Source organism: Staurois parvus, unplaced genomic scaffold (assembly GCF_062004578.1).
Source record: "Staurois parvus isolate SC_StPar_1 unplaced genomic scaffold, SC_StPar_1.0 ptg000003l, whole genome shotgun sequence".
Classification (NCBI taxonomy): Eukaryota; Metazoa; Chordata; class Amphibia; order Anura; family Ranidae; genus Staurois; species Staurois parvus.
Window position 1 is genome coordinate 1,038,219 of NW_028317799.1, and position 26,847 is coordinate 1,065,065.

General features: G+C 44.2%; 1 protein-coding gene across 1 annotated transcript in view; it reads right to left on the bottom strand.

Moving 5' to 3' along the window:
* The window catches only part of FASN (fatty acid synthase), a 133,622-nt gene that overhangs the window by 75,242 nt on the left and 31,533 nt on the right, over positions 1 to 26,847 (bottom strand). The window contains exons 2-11 of the mRNA XM_089670659.1: positions 25,943 to 26,076; positions 17,615 to 17,767; positions 13,862 to 14,035; positions 13,577 to 13,777; positions 11,501 to 11,623; positions 9,021 to 9,136; positions 8,686 to 8,820; positions 4,403 to 4,865; positions 1,136 to 1,323; positions 857 to 1,046 (exon numbers count right to left, since the gene is read on the bottom strand). Of these exons, the coding sequence (XP_089526785.1) occupies positions 857 to 1,046; positions 1,136 to 1,323; positions 4,403 to 4,865; positions 8,686 to 8,820; positions 9,021 to 9,136; positions 11,501 to 11,623; positions 13,577 to 13,777; positions 13,862 to 14,035; positions 17,615 to 17,767; positions 25,943 to 26,069 (1,870 nt within the window). The 5' untranslated portion in view covers positions 26,070 to 26,076. The remainder of the gene's footprint in view (positions 1 to 856; positions 1,047 to 1,135; positions 1,324 to 4,402; positions 4,866 to 8,685; positions 8,821 to 9,020; positions 9,137 to 11,500; positions 11,624 to 13,576; positions 13,778 to 13,861; positions 14,036 to 17,614; positions 17,768 to 25,942; positions 26,077 to 26,847) is intronic.

Here is a 26,847-nt window from a genome sequence, read left to right on the forward strand (position 1 = left end):
CTCTTGCTCCCCCTCTTCATGGTCAGCTCTAGACTCCGCCCTCCGGTCGTGACGGTTGTATGCACTGATCAGAATAGATGGCCGACTGGCTGCAGAGAGGCCAGGTGAGTGGTGTGGGTTCACAAGCCGAGCCCACCTTCCCCTGTTCTAGAATTGGAATGTCTAACAAACTCATGAACGCATAAGCAAAGATCCGCTGTTCCCAACCTTTTGGCCATACAGATAAGCTGTGTCCAGCATTATAAAATCAGCTTCAAAACTGTAAAGGGTTCATTCACACCAGTGACCATGTTAAACTACAGCTGCTGGTTTGAGATGTACATAGAGCAGTGCCAGTGCATCACGCCAGTAGCTGTGGTATAACACGACAGCATAAATGACACAAAACGTGGTCTACTGTTTTCAACTTTATTGAAATGTCACAAAGTGACATTTCATTCATCTTTATTCATCGTAACGTGTTGTGATGAATAAAGATAAAGAAGAAAATGTGTGCCTGTCCTACTTATTTCAGAGTTCACAGAGCCATTGCAGAGTTGTGAATTGAAGTCATAGGACTCAAGGCAAATTTCCTTATTTATGCATTGGGACTGCGTTGGGCAAGGTTGTCCAAGATGGACCAACAACACATGGTGTGAATGGGTCTTCAACAGTGGCCAGCACTTGTCCCTTAAACAGAGATGCCTTTGGTAACAACCAAGTCACCCCAGCAAATATCTCCCCATAAATCAGCTGTTGAAACCAATGAAAAAAAATTACCAAATAACCCACATAGTGAAAAGTAATGGCTTTAGCTAAGCTTGAAACTCATGAGGTACGTCAAGTTTTTCAGTAGGAAGATATCAATGTGACTCACCAACAGCAGCCATTCCTCCTGGTGGTAACTTGGCTTCTTTAATGCATTTACCCCGCCAGTAAGCAGCAAGAATGGCTTCAGCATGAGTGAGTGAGTTGTCTGCATAGCCGCATGCTAACTCTCCCACAGAATGTCCAACAATGCCATCAGGCTCCAGTTTCATGGCCTTCAGCATGTCAATCTGAGCAATCTGCAAGGAAGACCAAAGCCTATGAGTTGGAATTCACCAGTGGCCAATGATCACCACCATCAGGCATTCACTAGAAACTATTACCTTACCTGAATAGCTGCAAGACCAACAAAAGCATGCACGGTGTCCTCAAAGGTGCTGTCATCAGCTTTTAAGAGGAGCTCTGATACCTTCAGCCCAGTTCCTTTCAAGGCTTCATCAGACCTCAAAATTGACTCACGAAACATGTCCAGGTTCATAAGGCTATGGCCCATCCCCTTCCATTGTGTTCCCATTCCTGTAAACAAAAGAAAGTAAAAGAGAGGTTGTGATCAAGGTGACCATAGACTTTACTTATATGTGACTTACATCCCAATGGCACCCTCCAGCACCAAGGAAAGTGAAGACTGGACTGTTTTTTAATAGTCTGTGTGTTGGGGCATTTCCCGCGGGTTAATTAAAAGAGAAATATGGGGTTGCAAAAAAAAAAAACCCAAACAAAAAAAAACAATGTTGCATCTGTCCCTGCTAGGCCCCTCCCCCTGCGCTACTTTCTGCGCAGGCACGGGGATGATGCCACCACTACTTTTACAAGGTATTTTTGGGGTTTGCAAAAGTATTTTGAGAACACAAAGAGGGAGGTTTACTAAAACTGGTGCAAACAGAATCTGGTGCATATTATCAGCTTGTAACTTCAGCTTGTTCAATTGGGCTTCTACAATAAACCCTAGAAGCTGATTGGTTACTATGCATAGCTGCACCAGATTCTGTGTGCACCAGTTTTAGTAAATATCCCCCAAAATGTATTTATATTCTCTCTGTCTATTGAGGAGTATATTTCAATAAAAGTTTTTCTGACCAAGGTTCAGCTTTAATCTGTACCGCGTATCAGCAAGTCATTGGAGACTTCTCACTTTTGAGAGATTTCTTCTTCTCTCTGCTACAGAGTGATGTATTCAGTTGAAATCTTTACGCAGCATATACTATGAACTCACCAAAGCAACGTATCAGCCCTACCATCTCCCATATCTGTATTAAATGCTAGACCGAGATAGGAATTTTAGATCACATGATGTGGAGCTGTTCTAGAATCGTGAATTATTGGTGTCAGGTGGTGGCAAGACTGACAGCAGTATTGGGTTTGCCTTGGACGTTAGACCCTTTGTCCACCTGTTCTGTATCTAGGATGTGGGGCTCTTACTATTTGTTATTACCTTTCAATAAGGTAATACTGTGATCCTTTGCAAGCAGGGGAGGACTGAGAGCTCATGGGGCCCCCCAGGCAATAGGGGATCATGGGGTCCCTGTGTCCTTGACCACACTCAAAGCACACCCAATAAAGCCTAAAAAAGGTACCAAGGGCATTTCATGGGGCCCCCTACTGACCCTGGGCCCTCGGGCAGTGCCCGAGTGCTCTAATGGTCAGTAGGGGGCCCCATGAAATGCCCCTGGTACCTTTTTTTTATTGGTGTCAGGTGGTGGCAAGACTGACAGCAGTATTGGGTTTGCCTTTGACGTTAGACCCTTATGTTTTTCTACTTGGCATCCAAGATGATCTCACAACTCCAAAAATATGTTAAGCTCCATATCTATAGGCATCGTACTATGCTTGGCGTGAAATACCCCTTAAAAGACTTCCACTCCACCCCCTTTAAGGGGAACGCTGTACTACTATTTAAAATGTACTTCCCATGTACTAATTGAAATATGTAGGTAGAGGCTTCCCTGCAAAGTATAAAAAAAAACCTTTGGTCCCCAAAGTCTAATGACAACCTCCCCCCCCCCCCCCACCCCTTAACTAATGTCCTTAAAGTGCGATACCTGCTTATGCATTAAAAATGAGTGATCACTCTTTTGGTCTTCAGTTACTTCAGATCACTATTATGATGACAATGGTTATAGTATCCTAATACATTGTTGTGATATTTCTGCTGAGGACTCATTACTTGTTCTTCTTTGTCCACCTGTGCTGTATCTAGGATGTGGGGCTCTTACTATATGTTATTACCTTTCAATAAGGTAATACTGCGATCCTTTGCAAGCAGGGGAGGACTGACAGCTCATGGGGCCTCCCAGGCAATAGGGGATAATGGGGCCCCTGTGTCCTTGACCACACTCAAAGCACACCCAATAAAGCCTAAAAAAGGTACCAGGGGCATTTCATGGGGTCCCCTACTGACCCTGGGCCCTCGGGCACTGCCCGAGAGCTCTAATGGTCAGTCCGCCCCTGTTAGGAAGTCTTCCGAAATGCAACACAAACACAGTCCAGCCACCAGGACATACAGTATATATTCTCATGATGAATACCTATGATCTCCAATGTACAGTGGGAGGCTGTGACAAATATTATTTGTAGATACTATAGGAAAAACACTACGAGGGAACTGAGAAATTTTAGCATTTTTCCCAGATTATTCTGAAACAATATATGCTGCCAGTACAATAAACTTAGGTGACCACATAGGGCGGTGGTCATCAATATAAAACCAGAGTGTCCATACCCAACACTCTGCCCCCATTGCAGCTCTGCAGCTCTCTCATACATAGGGAAATATTATTGAGATGGTTCATAGGAAGCTGGAGCTGCTTGCACCATAACAACCAATGATTCTGTGCCACCCAACTGCCTGTGTTCTAGCAACCGGCACCAGCATCCTTGCAACCAGCATCCTAGTAACCAAAGTTTGTGTGTGTGTGCATGGGGTTGCTACGGTAAGGGGTAATGCCCACTGGAGATCATACCAGCTTTGAATGTTTCTGGGGGAGAAAAAGGCATCCTCAAGTGGTAATTTACCTCAGCATGATTTTGCTTACAAACATGATAGATCCTGGTCTTTTCTTTCCTCAAATGTTCTGCTTTAATGACTTCTCCCCATTAAGGATTGGCACCTTTGGGGAGCGGGTACCTATCAATTTTGGGTACCTGCTCCCCAAAGGTGCCAATTTTTAACAGGGAGCAGTCATTAAAGCACATAAGCAATCGGAAGCAGAAGTTGTCCCCCTCTCCTCCCTTCTCAGTAGTCTTCTGGGACACGTGACAGGTCCCAGAAGACCACGGGACCATTCAGGAAGCACAGCGCTTCTCGCACATGTGCAGTGGGCACCCAGCTGTGAAGCCGCAAGCTGTCACAGCTGGGTGCCCACACTGAAGATGCCGGTGCCGGGAACATAGGATGGCCGATGAAACGGGCGGTGAGGAGGAAACAGCGGGATCGAAGGACAGGTGAGTGGCTGTTTTTTTAAAAGTCAGCAGCTACAGTTAGCTGCTGACCTATATTTTTTTTACAGTTTCCCTGGAACTCCGTTTTAATTTGATAAATATGGTAGGGATTCATTTTCAGCAATATAACTTATTGTTGTATTTTTTATTCCATTACCTGAACAGATGTACCAAAGAGGTTTGCCAGCTGCATGGGATTGTTGGATTTCTTTCACATCACTTTCCGTTCCTACAAGCGTGTATCCCCGATACGGCATAGCGGAGGGCGAGATCCCGGAAATATTGTTTAACAGGTTCACCAGTGTGGCATCAGAGGCGAGGTTCCTGCTCTTCTCTATAAGAGCCTCCACTGCTTCCTGTGTCCTCCCGCACACCTGCACCAGGCGGGGCAAAGGCAGAGATGCTTCAGTAGAGGAAAGTTTCTTCTTGTTGGGCCTCAAGATCACATGAACATTGGAACCACCAAAGCCAAATGAGTTGATGCCAACTATGCCACCCTTTACTGGGATGGGCTTGGACACCACTTGGATTCTGCCGTCTTGCAAAGCAGGAATGTCTGGGTTTGGGTTTTTGTAGTGAAGATTAGGAGCCCATTCTCCATGCTCCAGGGACAGAATGACCTACAGAAATGAAAATACAAGACCACTTCTTAAATCTCTCAGGGTAATGGTGGTGAAATGTCTGCACTTGAGTCCTCTCATCTCAACATCAACCAAGCCTGAGAGGGCCTCCATTTTACTTTTCATCTTCTTCCATCACCTGGGTCAATGAAACCATTGCAGACATCACTTTTTAGACAGGCTCAGTTGGGACACATACAGTCCAATCTGTATTATTATTATTATTATTATACAGGATTTATATAGTGCCAACAGTTTGCTCAGCGCTTTTCTGTACAATTTCCATTAGATTTACCAACAGAGATAAGCAAAAATAAGGGTTTTCATTTTTTTAAAAATTATGATATTCCACAAAAATTCCACTATCAAGATCCAGGGAGCCAAGGGCCACTGGAAACAGTTTGGAGACCAGGAGGTGATTGGAGAACATCTGTTCCCAGATTCCTCCCTCCAACTAATGAACCAAGATGTGATATGTGTATTACATCACTTCCAGGGTCACAACCAGGGGCGGACTGACCATTTGGAAACCTGGGCACTGCCCGAGGGCCCGGGGTCAGTAGGGGGCCCCATGAAATTCCCCTGCTACCTTTTTCATAGGCTTTTTTGAGTTTGGGCAAGGACACAGGGGCCCCATGATCCCCTATTGCCCAGGGGCCCCATGAGTTGTCAGTCCGCCCCTGGTCACAACTGTCATTTCTTAGCTAGTGCAACTGAGGATGCAGCTAATCAAATACAATCTGTGCTTGATTAGCTGTATTGGGTGCCTAATAAACCCCCAATGTCTTCATAAAGAGTACCTGTCACAGGCACATGCTATCATATGGGGCGTTTGTTAGCACCATTGTGATAGCAAAAAAAGGTAAATAAAATGAAAAATGTATTTTAATAAAATTAAAAAATAAATAACAGCACCCTTGCCTAACTTCTCCCCTAGTTGGAAACATTTAAAACACACACATTATGTTTGACAGTATAATCTCCTTTATATCTGCAAACAATTAGGTAGTGAAAAGGCATGCCTGATCCAATACAAATGAAATGGATAGTTTGGGTAAGTCCTGATATTTAGTATTTTGTCAAATCTAAGAGCGATTGTACAGTCATATTGCAAGGTGTATGGTGAGCTTTATGAAGATTGTACAATCAGATTGCACAGGCGTGGCCAGCTTAAGGTTGCTATTAAATACCTAGGAACAGGAGTGGCCAACCAATAGAAAAAAAACTCAAGTTTAAAACCGATACAACAGTTTACTTTCTGAATACCGAATAATACGTTTGTCAAAACTGAAATTACACCAAGAAGAAAAGAATGAAAAATCTGCGCTCCAAGGACCGGATATGGCATATGTGGAAAAAATCTTCATAGACCTCAGCATTGGAACCAATACAGCAATACTGTGCAGCCCCCCAAGGACTGGGGTAGCCCAATATGGCACTAGAAAATAAGAAAAGAAAAAGGGGCACACAAGCCTTGCGCATTACCTCAATAAAAAAAACTTTAATCGTAACAAATAGTAGCTGTATACTCACAAACGACAAATGTAAACAGCCTAGTAGGCAAGAGTAGGCTCTGATGAAGGGGAGATCGCTCTTCGAAACGCGTCAGCAATTTCCAAGTGTCCTTTTCACATGTGGGACTAGTGCACCTTTTCAGACCACGGACCATTGCTGGTCATGATATGCCTGTTTACATTTGTCGTTTTGTGAGTATACACCTACTATTTGTTACGATGAAAGTTTTTATTGAGGTAATGCGCAAGGCTTGTGCGCCCATTTTCTTTTCTTATTTTCTAGAACTGAAATTACTTTAGGATGACTAATAATATATAAGATAATAGCTGCAAGAGCAATTGAAAGAAGTAAACAATGGCATTGTTCTCACCACAATGAGGTCCGGTAATTTGAAGTTTCCCTGACTACGAAATGGGATGAATCATTGGTTGGTATTACTGGAAGGTGGGGCTGTTACCTTCAGGACATGCAAAGTGCAATTACTGTGTACAAAGTACTATAAACTTTGCATCCTCTTATTAACGCTGAACCCCAGCCAAGCAACTACTGAAATACACAGATGTGAACTCCCTTCTCAGCCAAAGGATTTGTAATTCTGTCCATCTACACTGGTGATCCATACACCTCTGCCAGACAGCACAGCCAGGAAGGCGACTTCCCCAACCTCATCCTGCTGCTAGAACATCGAAGAAGTCTTCAGCTCTGCTCTCTTGTCCTGTCCAACATGTGCATGAGCCCTTCCCTCTCCCAGTCTAAGTACTGCTGTGCATAGGCTGATAGCAAGACAGATTTAGGTACTTATGCTAGCACTCTCACTGACACTGATGATTGGGCACTATTCCTTACGCTGACACCAATGATGAGGCACTATTCCTCCCACTGATACCAATGATGGGGGAATTAATCCTCCCACTGACACCAATGAGCGGGCAGTATTCCTCCCACTGACACCAATGATGGGGCACTATTCCTCCCACTGACACTGATGATGGGGCACTATTCCTCTCGCTGAGACCAATGATGGAGCAGTATTCCTCTCATTGACACCAATGACGGGGCACTATTCCTCTCATTGACACCAATGACGGAGCACTATTCCTTCCATTGACACCAATGACGGGGCACTATTTCTCCCATTGACATCAATGATTCGGCACTATTTCTCCCACTGACACCAATGATGGGGCACTATTCCTCCCATTGACACCAATGATAGGGCACTGTTCCTCCCACTGACACCAATGATGGGGCACTATTCCTCCCACTGACAGCAATGATGGAGCACTATTCCTCCCATTGACACCAATGATGGGGCACTATTCCTTCCATTGACACCAATGATGGGGCACTATTCCTCCCACTGATACCAATGATGGGGCACTATTCCTCCCACTGATACCAATGATGGGGCACTATTCCTCCCCTTGACACCAATGATGGGGCACTATTCCTCCCAATGACATCAATGATAGGGCACTGTTCCTCCCACTGACACCAATGATAGGGCACTGTTCCTCCCACTGACACCAATGATGAGGCACTATTCCTCCCACTGACACCAATGATGGGGCACTATTCCTCCCACTGACACCAATGATGGGGCACTATTCCTCCCACTGACACCAATGATGGGGCACTATTCCTGCCACTGACACCAATGATGGGGCACTATTCCTCCCACTGATACCAATGATGAGGCACTATTCCTCCCACTGACACCAATGATGGGGCACTATTCCTCCCACTGACACCAATGATGGGGCACTATTCCTCCCACTGACACCAATGATGGGACACTATTCCTCCCACTGATACCAATGATGAGGTACTATTCCTCCCACTGACACCAATGGTGGAGCACTATTCCTCCCACTGATACCAATGATGGGGCATTATTCCTCCCACTGACACCAATGGTGGAGCACTATTCCTCCCACTGACACCAATGATGGGGGAATTAATCCTCCCACTTACCCCAATGAGTGGGCAGTATTCCTCCCACTGACACTGATGATGAGGCACTATTCCTCCCACTGACACCAATGATGGTGAAGTCATCAGCTCTGCTCTCTCCTCCTGTCCAACATATGCATGAGCCCTTCCCTCTCCCAGTCTAAGTGCTGCTGTGCATAGGCTGATAGCAAGTCTTTAGGTACTTATGCGAGCGGTTTGTAAAAAATACATACATTTTTATAAATGATGTGACAACACAGGAGCACAGTACTTAATTAATTAAACCTATAGATATATATATATATATATATATATATATATATATTTATATATATATATATATATATCTTACCTTTGCCAGTGCAGCAAGACCGGAGGCCGGTTCTGGATGACCCATATTGGATTTGGTGGAGCCTATCAGTAACGGCTCTCTTTCTGAGTTACAGAACACGTTGACGATCCCATTTACTTCCTGGGGGTCCCCAACCTGTGGATGATGACATGAATCAATATGTTTTAAAATCATCAAAAGTAACCTGTATAACTCACTCAAGCACGGACAAAACATACAAACTCCATGCACATAGCGTCCCTGATGGGAATGCAACCAGGATTCCTGCACTGAAAGATAAGAACGCCCACCACTGAGCCAATGTTTCTGTAGCCCTAATAATGGCAGGTCATTACCTTAGTACCTGTACCATGGGCTTCTACATATTCCACCTCACTGGTTGGGATTCCAGCCTCTTTATACAGGGAGTTCAGTAGTTGCTGTTGTACTTCACCTGATGGGAAGGTCACTCCTGTCAGCAGAACACAGAAAAGTAGATTACAGTTTGCGAAATAACACCAGCCGAATTTCAGTAGCAGAGCAAGAAAAGTGGGAAGGGTCAGCCCATTCAAAAAACATATTTCAAGTCCAACTACAGCCAAACCTAATTTTATATTTCAAAGACTAAGGAAAGGTTATGCAGCGTGATGGTATAACCAAACAGTCCAATTAATTCATGGTCAGGTTGGCCCACACACTAAAGGGGATGGCCATAGACATAGCAGAACGTATGACTGCTATAGGGCCCAGAAGCATAAGGGGGCCCAGCACTCTCTGCTTCGGCAATTAAATTAGGATAAACATAAATTCTGTACTATACTTCTCCCATTTGCTTCCTTTTCTCCCATTTGCTTCCTTTTGGCCTATCAAATATACTATTGAAAGGGTTTTGTTATGGCTGTTCAATGCAAAAAATATACCAGTGCACACTGAGTATCTTGGAGGCTGTATTGGATCTGAACGGAGCTAATATCGTCTGGAATTTTGTCCTTTACTGATATCTGATGGTGGAATTGAAAATTGATCCTCAATTAAAATCCTTTTTCCCTACATTTTCCTTGCTACTTGAATTGCAATATTTAACCACTTCCCGATCGGCCGTTGCATATAAACGGCCGGACGGTGGCAGTGCAGGGTCAAGTGGGCGTTTATAAACGGCCTCCCCGCACCCTGCTTGTGTGCGTTCCCTGGGAGCGCGCAGCACCACGCTCCGGTGCCCGTTGCGTCCTCCGGACACAGTGAAACACCGAACGTCGTACAGGACCTCTGTACGAGGTCCCGATCATGTGATCACTGATTGGCCAATCAGTGATCACATGCAAAGTAGTTAGCAAGATGTCACTTGTGACATCATTGCTTACTACGTGTGAAATCTGTGAATGATCACAGAGGTCACATGGTACAAAGCTATACCCAACAGCCTTGTACCATGTGACAAGCTGTGACCAATCACAGCTCACTCAGTACTTCTCAATGAGTGCAAGAATGCAGACAGAGAGGAGAAATGATTGCTTTTACATCCTATATGGGTGTAAAAGCAATCAGTATAAAAAAAAAATCTTCATCGCCCCCCACAAGTAGTACAGTGTCACCATGGTGACACTGTACTGCAAGGGTGACAGTATGTAAAAAAAAAATAAAAAATAATATTATAAAAAAATAAAATAAAAATGTAAAAAAAACATTTTTAAAAATTATAATTTTTGGTTATAAACTAATTTGGATTTTTTTTTTTTACTAAAAAGATAACGGAATACATTTTGGCCAAGATTTATGATGAAATATTATTTATTTGCAAAATGTTATAAAAAAACACTTTTTCAAAATTTTTGGACTTTTTCATTTACATAGCAAAAATATAAAAAAATCCCAGCGGTGAATAAATACCACCAAAATAAAGCTTTATCTGTCTCAAAAAAATGGTAAAAAATTCATTTGGGTACAGTGTTGCATGACCGCACAATTGTCATTCAAAGTGTGATAGCACTGAAAGCTGAAAATTGCCCATTTCAGGAAGGGGGTAAAAGTGTCAGGTCTGGAAGTGGTTAACAGATGGATGTGTGATGTCCATTGTTTCCTTTCTTATGGTTGTGAACGTATAGGTCAAATAGATCTTTGTTAGGTTATACCTATACATCCTAAAAGCATTTAACAGATGATATCTGATGCCCATTATATCCTCTACAACTGTATTGGATGTGTAGGCCAATTAGGATTTTTTACATCATTTTCTTCTAGCTCTGAGCTTTCACATCCAGGACTGCCTTGGCGGTAGAAATTTACTCAAATCTCTCCTGAAGAAGCCCGTGAGGGCGAAACATGTAGGGAGTATACTACATTTACCTATAAAAGTCTGAATCTCAGTTGGTATTCTTAGAATTGAAATTGTTTTTATGTTTTTGTATCTTTTCCTTGTTTTACCAAAATACGAAATACAAAATTATATAACTTTTAATGTGTGGTATTCATGTCTATGCACCCTGAAAGTCCCATCTTCTCTATTGTTTATTTGCAATTTTAAGGGATGTGGTGCAATAATCATATCTGGTCACTCGCTCGCCACTTCACTGTTTCATAGAGAAGAAGAAAGGGGGATGTGTTCTGCAGTCCCGTCCTGGGATGACAACACAGCTCCCCTATGAATTCAGATATCCAAAACTGAACTGAGGTTGAACTCTCCAGCATCTACCAAAAGCTGAAATATCAGTTTTGGATGGCTTGAGCCTTTAATGGGTTACCCATGGTTGTACCTAAGCTACCCATTTTATTGTGGGTTGACATACGGAACTCATCCACGTGAGAACAAAAGGCATCCATTCTCTTTGATGTTACACACCTTGCTCTTTGTAGCCATCTGTATTGCTTCCAGCATTCAATATTGTAGCATAAACCCGTTTTGCCATAGACTTCTTTGTGACCAGCACAGCACAAGCAGCTTCGGAGCGACAATATCCATTACCTTAAAGTGAGAAAGTGTTGGGTGTGAGTGACAGCAACCGTAGCATGACACAGGCATCTAATCCTACAGCACTTGGCATGTTTTCACTTGTATGTCGATAATCTACGAGAAGCCTATTCCCCTGGGAATTACACACACTGGAAAACATCACAACACATGAAGAAATATAGTTCAAGTAAGAGGTAAAGATCTTAGGCTACCACAGCCTTTTTCAACCAGGGTGCCTTTTGGGTTCTTCAGGGGTGCCTTGGCAAAATGCCAAAAAATTCAGTTCTATGGGAATTGTAGAAAGTATAGAATGGAATATCAACCTGTTGACTTCTAACAACCTTTTTCAACCCGAGTGCCTAGGCACCATAGAGTGCTTTTTGGGTTCTTCAAGGGTACCTTTGTAAAGTGCCTAAAAATTGCTCCAAATTGACCAAAAACCATTTACAAGCTAATGGGTGGATCAGGGGTGGACTGATAACTCATGGGGCCCCTGGGCAATAGGAAATCATGGGGCCCCTGTGTCCTCGCCCACACTCAAACCACACCCAAAAAAGCCTATGAAAGGTACCATGGGGCCCCGTATAGACCCTGGGCCCTCCGGCAGTTCCCGAGTGCCTAAATGGTCAGTCCACCCCCGGGGTGGAACAAGCCTCCTTTTTTGGTACACAGAGCCATGGGTTTTCATTTTGCAGCATTACAACCTTGCTTGGGAGCTGTGCAGGACAGATGCCAGCATCCTAACAACTGCTGACATCATTGGTTGATAAGGAAGATATTGGGTACCTGCACAGCATCCTTGTTTAACCTTCCTCCACCCATTCCTGTCAGCCTTGAGGTCACATTATCTGCGTGGGGGGGGGGGGAATGAGGAAGATGAAATGGTGGAATACTACTCAGTGGCAGTGTGCAAAAATGTATTTTCTTTAAAGAATTAATCGCAGTTGGGTTTCCCATGTATGGATGCTGCCGCGATATGTAAAACTATTAGTTTAGTTTTTTACATTTTAGATTGGGGTGCTTCAAGATTGTTCATAAACTTTAAAAGGTGCCTTGACAAAAGTAGAGAAACCCTGGGCTACCCATAGCTTTCTTGATATCAAAAGTGATGACATATATTATATTTTTGATGGGTTGGCTTTCTTTCAGATTTTTAGGACACATGAGGATATTCTTCATGCAACTGTTGGTCCTTAGGCTCCAAAATAAACTATATGGGCAAATGTTTGTGGACACCTGACCTTCACACCAATATGAGCCTGTTAGACATTCCATTCCAAAACCATGGCCATTAATATAAATTTCATCCCTCCTTTGCAGCTATAACAGTCTCCTTTCTTCTAGAGAAGGCTTTTTACAAGATTTTGGAGTGTGCCTGTGGGTATTGGTGCCCATTTGACCAAAAGAACATTTGTGAGGTCAGGTACTGATTTTAAATTCGAAGACCTGGCTCTCAGTTGGTGATCCAGATTATCCCACCGTATCTAGTAGGGCTGAAGATGCATGATATTGCATGGATATTGGCTTGATTTTATGCACCTGTTAATAATGGGTGCAGGTGAGACATGTGAACTCAATAATTTGAAAGGGTATCTGCATATGTTTGCACATATTGTATAATTTATCCATTCAAAACTCATGTTTGACCTTTGTTCTTCCCTCCCTTCTTTTTGCCTGAAATAGATGCTACTTTCAATCATACTGAAGGACCTGTAGTTAGCCTCGCCCAGCCTAAAATGTGGATGATAATATAAAATAATAGCAATAAAGATAAAATAAAATGTGATTAACATACCATTTTATTTTTAAGGAACCCTTTATTTTAGCTTTGGTGGACCTTGTTTGAAATGATGCAGGAGAATTCAGACTGAGCAGTTTAAGCTTCTGAAGTATCTACTGGCCACCATGTAGGGAATTGCTGACCAGATCTTAATGTGTTCTACACAAGTGCCACTGTTTACCTACCTGAGGCATCAAAAGACTTGCAGGTCCCATCGGGGCTCAACATTCCAAGTTTCATAAACTGAACCGATGTGTTAGGTTTCAATAACAAGTTCACACCAGCTACAATAGCTGCATCACACTGCCCATGATAGATAGCCTTGTACGCATTTTCTAATGCCAATAAACTCGAGGAGCATGCTGTGTCTATGGCCAAACTGGGCCCTAGAAGGAGACAAACAGAATACGTAGACAAAATAGAACACCCAAACCTATCGGAAAATATTATTTAACTGCAACAAAGTTTACCTTTGAAGTCGAAGAAATATGATAAACGGTTGGCAAACATGGCACGTTGGCATCCTGTCATGCTGTACCCAAGCAGTTCTTCTGGATCACGACTGAAAGCTTCTCCTGCTTCTGAACCACTTACACCCACCCAGACCCCTGTATTTGTACCACGTAGATCTGATGGATTAACTCCTAGAAGGATGAAAAAAAAAAAAGAGAAAAATATAATAAATATTTAAAAATTTTGTTTGTTGTTATGGGAAACACAGTTGTTTTTCGGGCTCAGTATAGAATCATGGCATAATAACATCTGCCAACCCCAACTTGGTGTTCCTACAATATCCCACCAGAGCTCAAGACCCACTCTACAACTAGTAAGACCTGGGCAGTGTACCAATTACTTTTTCAGAGGAAGGTCATCTCATATTCACCAACGCTATTATTACCCTGTTCTGGGAAACCCAACATTTTTCCCCTTAGTTAGATGACCCAAAATGTCTCGAACTAATCCGCTCCTGGATATTCAGAGCACAACACTTTGTTGTTAATCAACTCTCTCTGGAACAAATGTCGACTGACCACAGTTTGGGATTTTGGCCTACAGCCCAGTTCTCTCGCTTTTTTCAGAACCCTTTCCAAAGTGTGAGAATTTACTCACTACAACAAAGAATGCACACAACAAGAACCACTCAGGCACCTAGTCTACTTGATGCATTCTTTGATCAATTCACCACCACGAAATTATACCCGTACATTTTTTACTAAGTGGGAAAGAAATCTACAAATATAGCTGACGACAAAGCAAAAAGACACCTTTGTTAAAATGTATTTTGTACACAAGCACAAAGTATCAGGAGTCTGGCTTCAAAACCTTTACCCAGTGGTACAAAACACCACAGATTCTTCACCACATATCACAAACTCCCTCAGACACTTGCTGGAGATGCTGACCAGCCATGGGAGACATGCTCCACATCTTCTGGTCCTGTGACATTCTTAAGCCATTTTGGAATGACATTTAGCATATATCTGAAAACTTTACAGATCCCCTTGACCTAGCCTTTATTCTCACACATTACAACTCCATACCAAGGAAAGCTTACAAAACTTCTGATTTCCCTCATTTAACACAGAAAATACATACAGTAAATGGTGCTCCTCCGATCTCATGGTGGTTGGCCAAAATTAAATTTAACTGATTATGTCAAATGAAGGATCTTTTTTCCTCCCACAAGGGAACACATGATAAATTTTGGAAAATTTGGTTCTACTAGAATAAATTGGCGTCCACTTCTGGGTATGAGGTTCTCCTGTGAGGTTCTCCTGTGAAGCTACTCACAATTCTTATAATGCTCAACACCTGTGCATGGGCCATGGGGTGTTGATGGGGAGAGACATCTATTCACTCACCTACTTGTCCTACACCCCCTTATAACATCCCCTCTCCCCATGTCATTCCCATCACCTTTCATGGACCCTACCCCATCATACCACCTTCACTTCACCCCTTTTCCGCCCCACCTAGATCCCTATACCCCTATTCACACCATCAATTAGCAAACTTTTTATACCGGGCTGATTGAGGTCACTCTTTGCCACACTATTGTGTTTTCTCTTGAGGTTGGATACGATTGATTTAGCTCATGATCCGGATAAGGCTTGATATCCATATTTCTCTGGACGTTCTCTAATATCTATGGATAGTCCTATATGATAAGCAATATCTGAGGGTCCATTAGTGGAGAGTTTTATGGTCCCCCCCCCCCCCCCGTGTACGGCTCTTTATTTCTTCTGGTTTGGTCCACTGGGCATTGTACCTACTTCATATGTTCCATCTTTTCACCTCTGACCTTACCATCCATGTACATGAGCATTCATCAGTCTAGGTTAGGGAATCCTTGAGGGCTCTCTTTCAGCCACAGCCACTTGTATCTCCTGAACCCCTGAAGACGCTTTATACAAAACGTGTTGGGTCAACATCCACATCAATCTGATCTTCTCTCTCTTCATTATATGACCTTTTAGGGTCTTGTGTCTATTTGAGCATTTCACACATTACACTGTATGATCGAACTGTATGTGGGGAAGATGATGTTGGCAGGGGTGGTTCCCTTATATCTGTTTTTAGGGATATTTACCCCAAGACATTTTAATTTATTAAAATTAAAATTTCTGTTTTATGATATAGGCTTTATGAGTTTTTTCTGAAAGGGAGATTTTCAGCACCGTTTAAATCCCAATACTTTTCCTTTTTGTTTACAATATATACATGTGCATGGGCAGCCATCGGGTGTTGAGGGGGAGAGGCATTTATTCACTCACCTACTTGTCCTCCAACCATCCACTTTCCCCATGTCATTCCCATCACCTTTCCTGGACCCTCCCCTATCTTACCACCTCCACTTTACCTCTGTTCTGCCCCACCTAGATCCCTATACCCCTATTCACACCATCAATTAGCAAACTTTTTATACCGGGCTGATTGAGGTCATTCTTTCCCACACCACCTAGATCCCTATACCCCTATTCACACTATCCCATCCCTCTCCTAATTAGCTAGTGTTTTAATACAACCCATACACTGGTGTGGGATTCCTTCATCAGACTGTGTTCACATCCATAATACTGTATGTTGTCTCCTGCATTAAAACAGCTTATAGAAAATGACACATTATCCAGTTTACTACCAGTATATTTACATGTCAGCTATTCGGAAACTTACTGTAGTAAACTATGGGATTTCTGACCACCATGTTGCTAATGCAATCTATACGTATACTGTGTCACTCCTTTTGTATGTTCCTTATGTATAAATAAAGAACAGATTAACACAATAAAAAAAACCCCACCACATTACGCCATGAATTGGGGTGAAGCATTTTTTCCAAGGAAGGTCAACAATGTCATTGCAGGAGAAAATATAGAATTCCCTAGTAGCATTATGCTGTACCCTTCAGTGTTATGGATGTTGCGTGGTAACATAATAGGAAATGTTACTTCGATACCTTGAACTTGTTTGTCCGGGTTGGTTATACTCTGGTGTGTTATGTTCCATTATATTCTCTGAATACACCTAGCACTTACAACACCTAATATTTCCCAAAAGTGTGCCCGGTCTTTTAGTAAAAGTCGACCTTTTTTACGTGAAGTAAAAAATTACCTGTATATATTGCACCCAAGTCTACCTTTCTTTACATTACCAATGTTTTTTAAATTTATGATGTATTAATATTTGATGTTCACAATGATGTCAGCTCTGTATAGCATGGGAGGGAGGGGAATACAGAATATAGTGAATTACTTAGTTACATAGTTAGTTAGTCTGGCTGAAAAAAAAGACAAAAGTCCATCCAGTTCAACCACTAAGAAAAAAAAAAAAAGTTATAATCCTATACCCACAGTTGACCCAATTTGCTCCTGCAGGGAAAAAATTCCTTCCTGATCCCCCAAGAGACAATCGGATATTCCCTGGATCAACTTTACCTATAAATGTTATATTGAGTTAAATTCTGTGTATCCAAGAAAGAATCCAGGACTTTTTTAAAACAATCCACTGAGCTGGCCAGGGATGGCTAAGGGAATTACCGAAGGATGGCTAAGGTCGAGCGACAAAGGGAAGCTTAAACCAAAACCCCAGATAACCTGACACATGGCAGCCAGCCTGGTAAATGCCTGAATTGGCTGGCCATGATAATAAAGAAAACTGAACATACTAATTAATGTAAAGTCCATTAGTTATTCCTTATCACTATATTGGTTCATCTCTCTTACCTCCATCTACAATGGCTTCATAGGAAATTTCTAAAAGTAAGCGGAGCTGTGGGTCCATGGTGTGAGCTTGTTTGGGGTGGACACCAAAGAACGATGCATCAAATTTGTTGATTTCTTTAAGTTTTCCATTCCTGGCTGGCAATCCGTACAGACCTGAGGAACATAAATAGATAAATATGATGGAAGGGAGTGACTTTTTTGCACTCCTGATACAAACCTGGTGACCTTTAGTGTTACTAAACCCACAACAGTACAATCAGTCTGTAGATGCAGTAAAGCATGATTGTTATACTCACTGTGGAACCTAAGGGGTTAATCCTCTGCATTATGTAAAAAGGCTGTTTGATCCTGACTTCTCTTATCCTCCCCTTCTTCTACTGTCCCCAGTCCATCTGCTGTTTGTAGGAAGCATTAGGAGGCACTCTGCACGTCCTCAGTTTGTTGTGTATTGCCATAGAATTTTTTTTTTTTTTGGGGGGGGGGGGGTGGGGGCATGTGATCAGCACAGGGCCAATCAGCGCTGTCCAGACAGATGGTCAGGGGTTAGTCTCATAGGACAATCAGGGGAGAATGAAAACTCCTCCTACAAGCTTTAACCAGTGCTCTGCTGGAGACTGATAGAAGTCCCAAGACTGCTCTAACTGCGGATAAGAAAAGGTATTTAGCAGTTTATATTTACTGAAATAATTGCGGTTCCATGTTGTGTGTCCTGTGGGAGACCAGATATAGTGAATGCAGGGTATGAGGAGACCAGATATAATGAATGCAGAGTCCTGGGAGACCAGATATAGTGAATGCAGGGTCCGGGGAGACCAGATATAGTGAATGCAGGGTCCGGGGAGACCAGATATAGTAAATGCAGGGTCCAGGAAGACAAGATATAGTAAATGCAGGGTCCGGGGAGACCAGATATAGTGAATGCAGGGTCCTGGGAGACCAGAAATAGTGAATGCAGAGTCCTGGGAGACCAGATATAGTGAATGCAGGGTCCGGGGAGACCAGGTATAGTGAATGCAGAGTCCTGGGAGACCAGATATAGTGAATGCAGGGTCCTGGGAGACCAGGTATAGTGAATGCAGGGTCCTGGGAGACCCCATATAGTGAATGCAGGTCCAGGGAGACCAGATATAGTGAATGCAGTGTCCGGGGAGACCAGATATAGTGAATGCAGGGTCCGTGGAGACCAGATATAGTAAATGCAGGGTCCGGGGAGACCGGGTATAGTGAATGCAGGGTCGGGGAGACCAGGTATAGTGAATGCAGGGTCGGGGAGACCAGGTATAGTGAATGCAGGGTCCGGGGAGACCGGATATAGTGAATGCAGGGTCCGGGGAGACCGGATATAGTGAATGCAGGGTCCGGGGTTTAGTAACACTTTATACATTTAAGTGTATATGTAACCAAAACCTTTTTTTGCAGTAATAGGGAAGGGCTGAAACCCTATTTTTGCTGCCTGTATCCCATTAAGGAGATTTGTCGTGCAGGAACAAGAGGAAGCAAGAAGAAATCACTCCAAAGTGAGGAGAATTCACCTCTTGGACAGCTGCCACCAGACCAAATGCTGGAAGACTTGCTCTCACTTTTTGTTCAGGTGACAACTCTAAAATTCTGGATCTCATAGCACTTTTTTTCTGTCTCAGTGACAACAGTCAACAAGACACACAAAGAAGGTGACTCTCCCTAGATTGTACTCTCCCTAGATTGTGGTGTATGAACATGATGTACTGGGCTGTAAGGGACCGCCTGGCGGTACCACTAGCACTCCATTGAATAGGCGTCCCCAGCGCACGGAATCTAAGTCCTAGGGTGCTTGTTCCCCCACTGCAAGGGATGGATGGATGGATGAGCAAGGTCAGACGGGCCGGGTCGGTAACAGAGAGGACGGCAAGGTACAAGGCAGCGGGCATAGAATGGTCGGGTCACACGCCAGGTCAGCAACAGCAGGTCAAATCCAATCAGGGGCATTCAGGAGAGAGGTCAGGCAAAGCAAGGGTCAGAATAGGAGAAAGCAGCAAGGTCAGGTACAATCCGGGTCAAAACTTACAAGGTACAGGTTCACAGGTTCACAGGTTCACAGGATGCAGGGAAGACCAGAAGGCACTGAATGACAGCTCAGGGCCATTTAAATATCCCGCCCTGCGCTGCCATTAGTGCCCAGCGGGCGGCCGCGGCTTCTACTGCGCATGCGCGAACTCGAACGCCGCGGCCGGCCCGGACCTAGTGCCCGTGTCCCTGCACAGGGCGGTGCACTGCGCCTGCGCCGGGACCATCGCGGCGGGGATCGAGGAGATCCCTGACATGGGCTGAGTACATAAAGAAGACGTGTTGATGTGGTAATAGTTGGTCACATTCAACTGGACTTGTTTTGTAAAGCTGAGGACCTTATGCTACTCACCCAAGTAGCTTCAGCTCTGATGAGTGTCAGAACTAAAGAAGCAACCTGGATGAATGGTGAAACAGCTCCACTTTATAGAGTTTAATGTGACTAGCTACTACCAGCTATATTTTGAACTGGATAAATGAAAACCTTTATAGACCAGTAAAGTCTTTATTTATTTATTTTAATTTTATATAGCGCCCTCAATTTACACAGCGCTTTACATATATATTGTACATTCACATCAGTCCCTAACCCTCAAGGGGTGTACAATCTAAGGTCCCTAACTCACATTCATACATACACATACTAGAACCAATTTAGACAGGAGCTAATTAACCTACCAGCATGTCAATGGAGTGTAGGAGAAAACTGGAGTACATGGAGGAAACCCACGCAGGCACAGGAAGAAGATGCATACTCCAGGCAGGAGGTGCCATGGCTGGGAATCGAACCAACAACCCTTGTCCTGCCAGGCGGAAGTGCTAATCATTTAGCCACTGTGCTGCCCTAATATCAACTGGAATACAGCCCCAATCAATTCAAATTACTAAACAATATTAAGAAAGAACCCACACTCAGAAGATTAGGGGTGCCACTCCAGGTTCAAATATATCCAAAGTCCAGTGGTTGGCGCTAGGGGTGCAAGGTGAGGAGGAAAGGGTCCTGTCTCATGGTGTACAAAAGGCAGAAGGGAAATAACCCCAAATGCTGCACACCATCAGAGCCTGATTGTCAGTATAGTAGAAGCAGGTTCAGCCCGGCTCACTCCAGGCCATTCCCCCGATGCAAGGGCGAAACGCGTTGGGGACCACATGCAGCCGAAAAAAACCCTGTTACCCATGCCTGCTCAAGGGGTATAATTCAGCTCATGGGAACCCCCCTGAGACATCAGTTTTGGGTTCACTTACAGCTTAATTTAGTAAATTTAGTAAAGCAGCAACAACAGCAATAACAGCTCATCAAGTTCATTGAACCAATCAGATTTAATTTTATCAAACCACTTTAAAGCGGTAGTAAAGTCTCTTGAAAGGAAAAAAAAAAGATTTCTCCCTGCAAGGTATTATAATAATAATGCATTGCATACTAGCACATTATGAAATACTCACCTTAAAACGAAGTCCTCCAGTGGCGCGCTGTCACCACTGACAGGGATTCCATCTTCACCTGGTCTTACTTCTGAGTTCTCGGGCTGCGGCCATCTGACTGGCCGAGCCGCAATGACAACTCTACCTCACATGTGCATGGGAGCCCCAGCACCCAGCTCTGAAGGAACGGCATAACCATTAGAGCTTCAGAGTGAATGTTCCAGTCATGTCTCCAGCTGCTGCTCTCTGGAATATCTCCTAAAAGGTTCATGTCTAGGAGATATTCATTTTACCTACAGGTATAGTAAAGCTTACCTGTAGGTAAAAGTAAAAAAACAAAACAAAAAAAACGCACTTGACTACCACTTTAATTGAATTGCAATGTATTTCTGAATGTTGGCAGGGTCAAATACCATATGACGATCATTTTGAAACTAAGTGGCAAGCAGCTTTCATTTCCTAATATTAGAGAGGAACAATAGTGTGCTGGATGTTTTTCAGATATACACACAAGAAAGATTTGTTTAAAGCAGAAATGTTCATTTTGCTTAATCAGTGCCCTGAAAGAATAATGTTTTGCTTTGAATTCCTCCCGAAAAAACGGAGTGCATTTTCTGTTTTTGCAGCCTCACAGATATACACACGGCTCAAAAAAAATGAAAGGAACACTTTCAACACATCAGATCTCAATGGAGAAAAATCTCCCGCTGAATCTCTATACTGATATGGACGGGGTAACATGTTAGGAACGTAAGGATGCCCCATCGTTTGATGGAAATGAAAATGATCAACCTACAGAGGACTGAATTCAAAGACACCCTGAAAATCAAAGTGAAAAAATGATGCAGCAGGCTAGTCCATTTTGCTGAAATGTCATTGCAGCAACTCAGAATGGTCCTCAGTAGTTTGTATGGCCCCCACGTGCTTGTATGCATGCCTGACAACGTCGGGGGGAGGCTCCTAATGAGTCGACGGATGGTGTCCTGGGGGATTTCCTCCCAGATCTGGACCAGGGCATCACTGAGCTCCTGGACAGTCTGAGCTGCAACCTGGTGGCGTCGGATGGACAGAAACAAGATATCCCAGAGGGGTTCTATTGGATTTAGATCAGGCGAGCATGGGGGCCATTCATTGGTATCAATTCCTTCAACCTCAAGGAACAGCCTACATACTCTCGCCACATGAGGCCGGACATTGTTGTGCACCAGGAGGAACCCAGGATCCACTGCACCAGCATAAGAGTCTGACAATGGGTCCAAGGATTTCATCCCAATACCTAATGGCAGTCAGGGTGCCATTGTCTAGTCCGGGTGTCGGCAACCCGCAGCTTCAGAGCCGCATGCGGCTCTTTTTCACCTTGGCTTTTAATCCGGCCCGCGGAGCTAGGCTCCCGCTAGGCTCCTCTCACAGTCCGCCCTGAAGACCGGTGTAGCATGAAAATCTGTCTCCTATGAGGATCTGTCCCCCTCGACGTATATGTGCATGTGCCGGAGATCGCCGATCGGCTGCTAATGCCTGAAACTGGCAAATGCGCAGATACGTCGAGGGGGACAGATCCTCATAGGAGACAGATTTTCATGCTACACCAGAACGGCGCGGGAACACGGCGAGAGGAACGCGCGGAGGTAAGTGAATTGACACAGGGGGGACTTGGGGACTTAATATGGGGGATGAATTACTATATGGGGGATGAATTACTATATGGGGGATGAATTACTATATGGGAGATGAATTACTATATGGGGGATGAATTACTATATGGGGGATGAATTACTATATGGGGGATGAATTACTATGGGGGATGAATTACTATATGGGGATGTATTTTCAGTTTTAAAAATGTGGCTCTCAAAATAAATTTCAATCATGGTTTTGGCGAGATTTGGCTCAGTTGAAAAAAAAGGTTGCCCACCACTGACCTAAGGCTATGATTGTTATTAAGACGATACACTGTGGCCCTGATTAACCATTTGCTTACTGGGCCCTTAAACCCCCTTCATGACCAGAGCGCTTTTTGCAATATATGCAGTGTCGGATTTGTTTTAAATGTTGCAATGGTTTTGCGGCTCCCAGTCTTTTTTTCCCTCTCGGAAACGGGTCCAAGTGGCTCTTTATGTCTTAAAGGTTGCAGACCCCTGGTCTAGTCTGTGGAGGTCTGTGCGTCCCTCCATGGATATGCCTCCCCAGACCATCACTGACCCACCACCAAAACAGTCATGCTGAACGATGTTACAGGCAGCGTAACGGTCTCCATGGCTTCTCCAGACCCTTTCACATCTGACACATGTGCTCAGGGTGAACCTGCTCTCATCTGTTAAAAGCACAGGGTGCCAGTGGGGGACATTGCAGCAACTCAGAATGGTCCTCAGTAATTTGTATAGCCCTCACGTGCTTGTATGCATGCCTGACAACGTCGGGGGAGGCTCCTAATGAGATGATGGATAGTGGCCTGATTATTTCCTGCCAGATCTGGACCAGGGCATCACTGAGCTTCTAGACAGTCTGAGGTGCAACCTGGCGGCGTCGGATGGACCAAAACATGATATCTCAGAGGTGTTCTATTGGATTTAGGTCAGGCGAGCGTGGGGGCCATTCAATGGTATCAATTCCTTCATCCTCCAGGAACTGCCTGCATACTCTCGCCACATGAGGCCGGGCATTGTTGTGCACCAGGAGGAACCCAGGACCCACTGCACCAAGGTAGGGACTGACAATGGGTTCAAGGATTTCAGACCGATACCTAATGGCAGTCAGGGTGCCATTGGTTAGCCTGTAGAGGTCTGTGTGTCCCTCCATGGATATGCCTCCCCAGACCATCACTGACCCACCACCAAAACGGTCATACTGAATGATGTTACAGGCAGCGTAACGTTCTCCACGGCTTCTCCAGACCCTTTCACATCTGTCACATGTGCTCGGGGTGAACCTGCTCTCATCTGTGAAAAGCACAGGGTGCCAGTGGGGGACCTGCCAATTCTGGTGTTCAATGGCAAATGCCAATCAACCTCTATGTTCCCGGACAGTGAGCACAGGGCCCACTAGAGGACGTCGGGCCCTCAGGCCACCCTCATGAAGTCTGTTTCTGATTGTTTGGTCAGAGACATTCACACCAGTGGCCTGCTGGAGGTCATTTTGTAGGGCTCTGGTAGTGCTCATCCTGTTCCTCCTTGCATAAAGGAGCAGATACTGGTCCTGCTGATAGGTTAAGGACCTTCTACGGCCCTGTCCAGCTCTCCTAGAGTAACAGCCTGTCTCCTGGAATCTCCTCCATGCTCTTGAGACTGTGCTGGGAGACAAAGCAAACCTTCTGGCAATGGCACATATTGATGTGCCACCCTGGAGGAGCTGGACTGCCTGTGCAGCCTCTGTAGGGTCCAGGCACCACCTCAAGCTACCAGTAGTGACACTGACCCTAGCCAAATGCAAAACTAGTGAAAAACAGTCAGAAAAGAGGAGTAGGGAAAAAAATGTCAATGGCCTCCACAGTGTTGGGGGTCGGGAGTCGTCTCATTATTGCTCATCTATTGCACCTGTTGTTAATTTCATTAACACCAAATCAGCTGAAACTCATTAACAACACCCTCTGCTACTTCACTGACAAGATCAATATCCCAGGAGTGTAATTTACTATACTTTGATTAAAAAGTGTTTGTGTTTGGTGATGTTACTGCTGTGCTGCTTACTATTCTCCTTGCTGAAGAGGAAGCTGTACCTGAGGATCTACAGTGCAAGGATCTCCCTGCTTCTGCCTTACTCATTCTATGGATCTGTGCTTCTTCTATCCCTTCTGCTGCTTCCTGAATATTCCACTACCAGTCATCAGGGGGGCAACTCCACCATGAGGAAGCAAAGCCTTGCCTATATCATGATGACCACCTTCACACAGAGAGCAAAACAAGGCATGATAAAGGCAGTAATAAGAAAAAGATCCGCTGCAGAGAGCCTTCAGGCAATATTGGTGACTAGTCCTTTGCCCCCTGCTTTAATTTTTTTGGGGAAACAGCTTCTTAATGGGTTTATAGGTTTTAGTAGTTATTATGTATTGTTTGTATATAAATATGAACAGGGTTGAATAAAATTATGGAAACACCAGGTAAAAGAACGCCTTAGGCATCCAAAATGGCCTGAGTTCTCCTGAGAATTGACAAATATAAGTCTTGGATGTTGAATAATGGAATCTGATACCATTCTTCATGTAAAAATCATTCCAGTTCTCTCAGAGATGCTGGAGATGGAAAACGAGCCCAAACCTTGTCCTCCAAAAGTGATCATAGTGGCCCTATGATATTAAGGTCCGGTGACTGGGGAAGGTGTGAAACTTTGCATGCTCATCAAACCATGAATTGACAACACCAGCTGTGCGAATCAGACCATTATTGTCTTGGTAAATGGTGCAGTCTTCAGGAAACAAACAATGTCTGCACCATGGGGTTCACATGGTAGGCCAAAATTTGTACGTAGTTGCTAGCAGTGACTCTACACTTCAAGGTGATATCGGGGCTGGGGGCAAGCTCTGACACTGCCCAGAGGTGTTAAAGCTTTGCCTGCCTTTCAGGGGCGGACTGACAACTCATGGGGCCCCCGGGCAATAGGGGATCATGGAGCCCCTGTGTCCTTGTCCTTGACCAAACTCAAAAAAGCCTATGAAAAAGGTACCAGGGGCATCTCATGAGGCCCTCTACTGACCCTGGGGCCTTCGGGCAGTGCCCGAGTTTCCAAATGGTCAGTCCGCCCCTGCTGCCGTTATGACCAGGCATTTGGTCGTGTGTGGCTGCTGCAGGTGGGCTCACCCCTAGGTGCATGCACTTCATGCATACCGTACAGCAGCTTACCTCGTTCCCCACCAGTGACAAAGTCACTTACCTGGCTTCCACCTTCTGTCATCCTCTGTGACCATATCCACTCCTTGTATGAGGTTGTCCCAGAACTCCTGCAGATTGTCTGATTCTGGCAGCCTCCCAGCCATTCCAGCTATCACTATTTCCTCCATGGTCAGTCTGTGGACATCAAGAAGACATCAACGTCAACGAGCACCAAACACATTGATCAGCAAAACTCTACTGCACAGTTTGAGCAAAAGGCACAGTTAGTTTTATATACAGAACCTTCATGGTCTTCCACTCTACAGGACTCAGGAGTGGGTATTTACCAAACCCACAGAGAGTCTTGTGACTCTTCTAAGGCTGGTCATACACTATACAATTTTCTGTTCAATTTCTGCCCAATTTCCTTTAGATTTGCCTTCAACTATGTAGTGCAAGAGCCTGCCTAATCGGATACAATTGAAAGGGTTGTTTAGGTTTGACCTCCTCTTATATGGTTTTGGTAAAACTAAAGCAAAATTCTCAAGAAAATTGTATAATGTATGGCCAACCTATTATTAAGTGTTCTTTCAAAAAACACTTATTGTTATTTATTATACAGTATTTATAAAGCACCAATAGTTCGCTCAGCGCTGTACATTACAATGGGGGACAGAACATGTGACAGAACAATACCAATACAATGCAAAACATGAGGGGATCGAGGGCCCTGCTCTTTCGAGCTTACAATCTAGGAGGGAGGGGATGGTGGCACAGGAGGAGATAGCTGTGGGGGATGGAGTGGTAGGAAGATTGGAGGAGGTCGGCAAGTTAGCAGGGGGTGGGGTAGGCTTCCCTGAAGAGGTGGGTTTTCAGGGTGCGCCTAAAGGAGAGGAGAGTAGGTGATAATCTGATGGGTTGGGGCAAGGAGTTCCAGAGGATGGGTGTCACCCTGGAGAAGTCCTG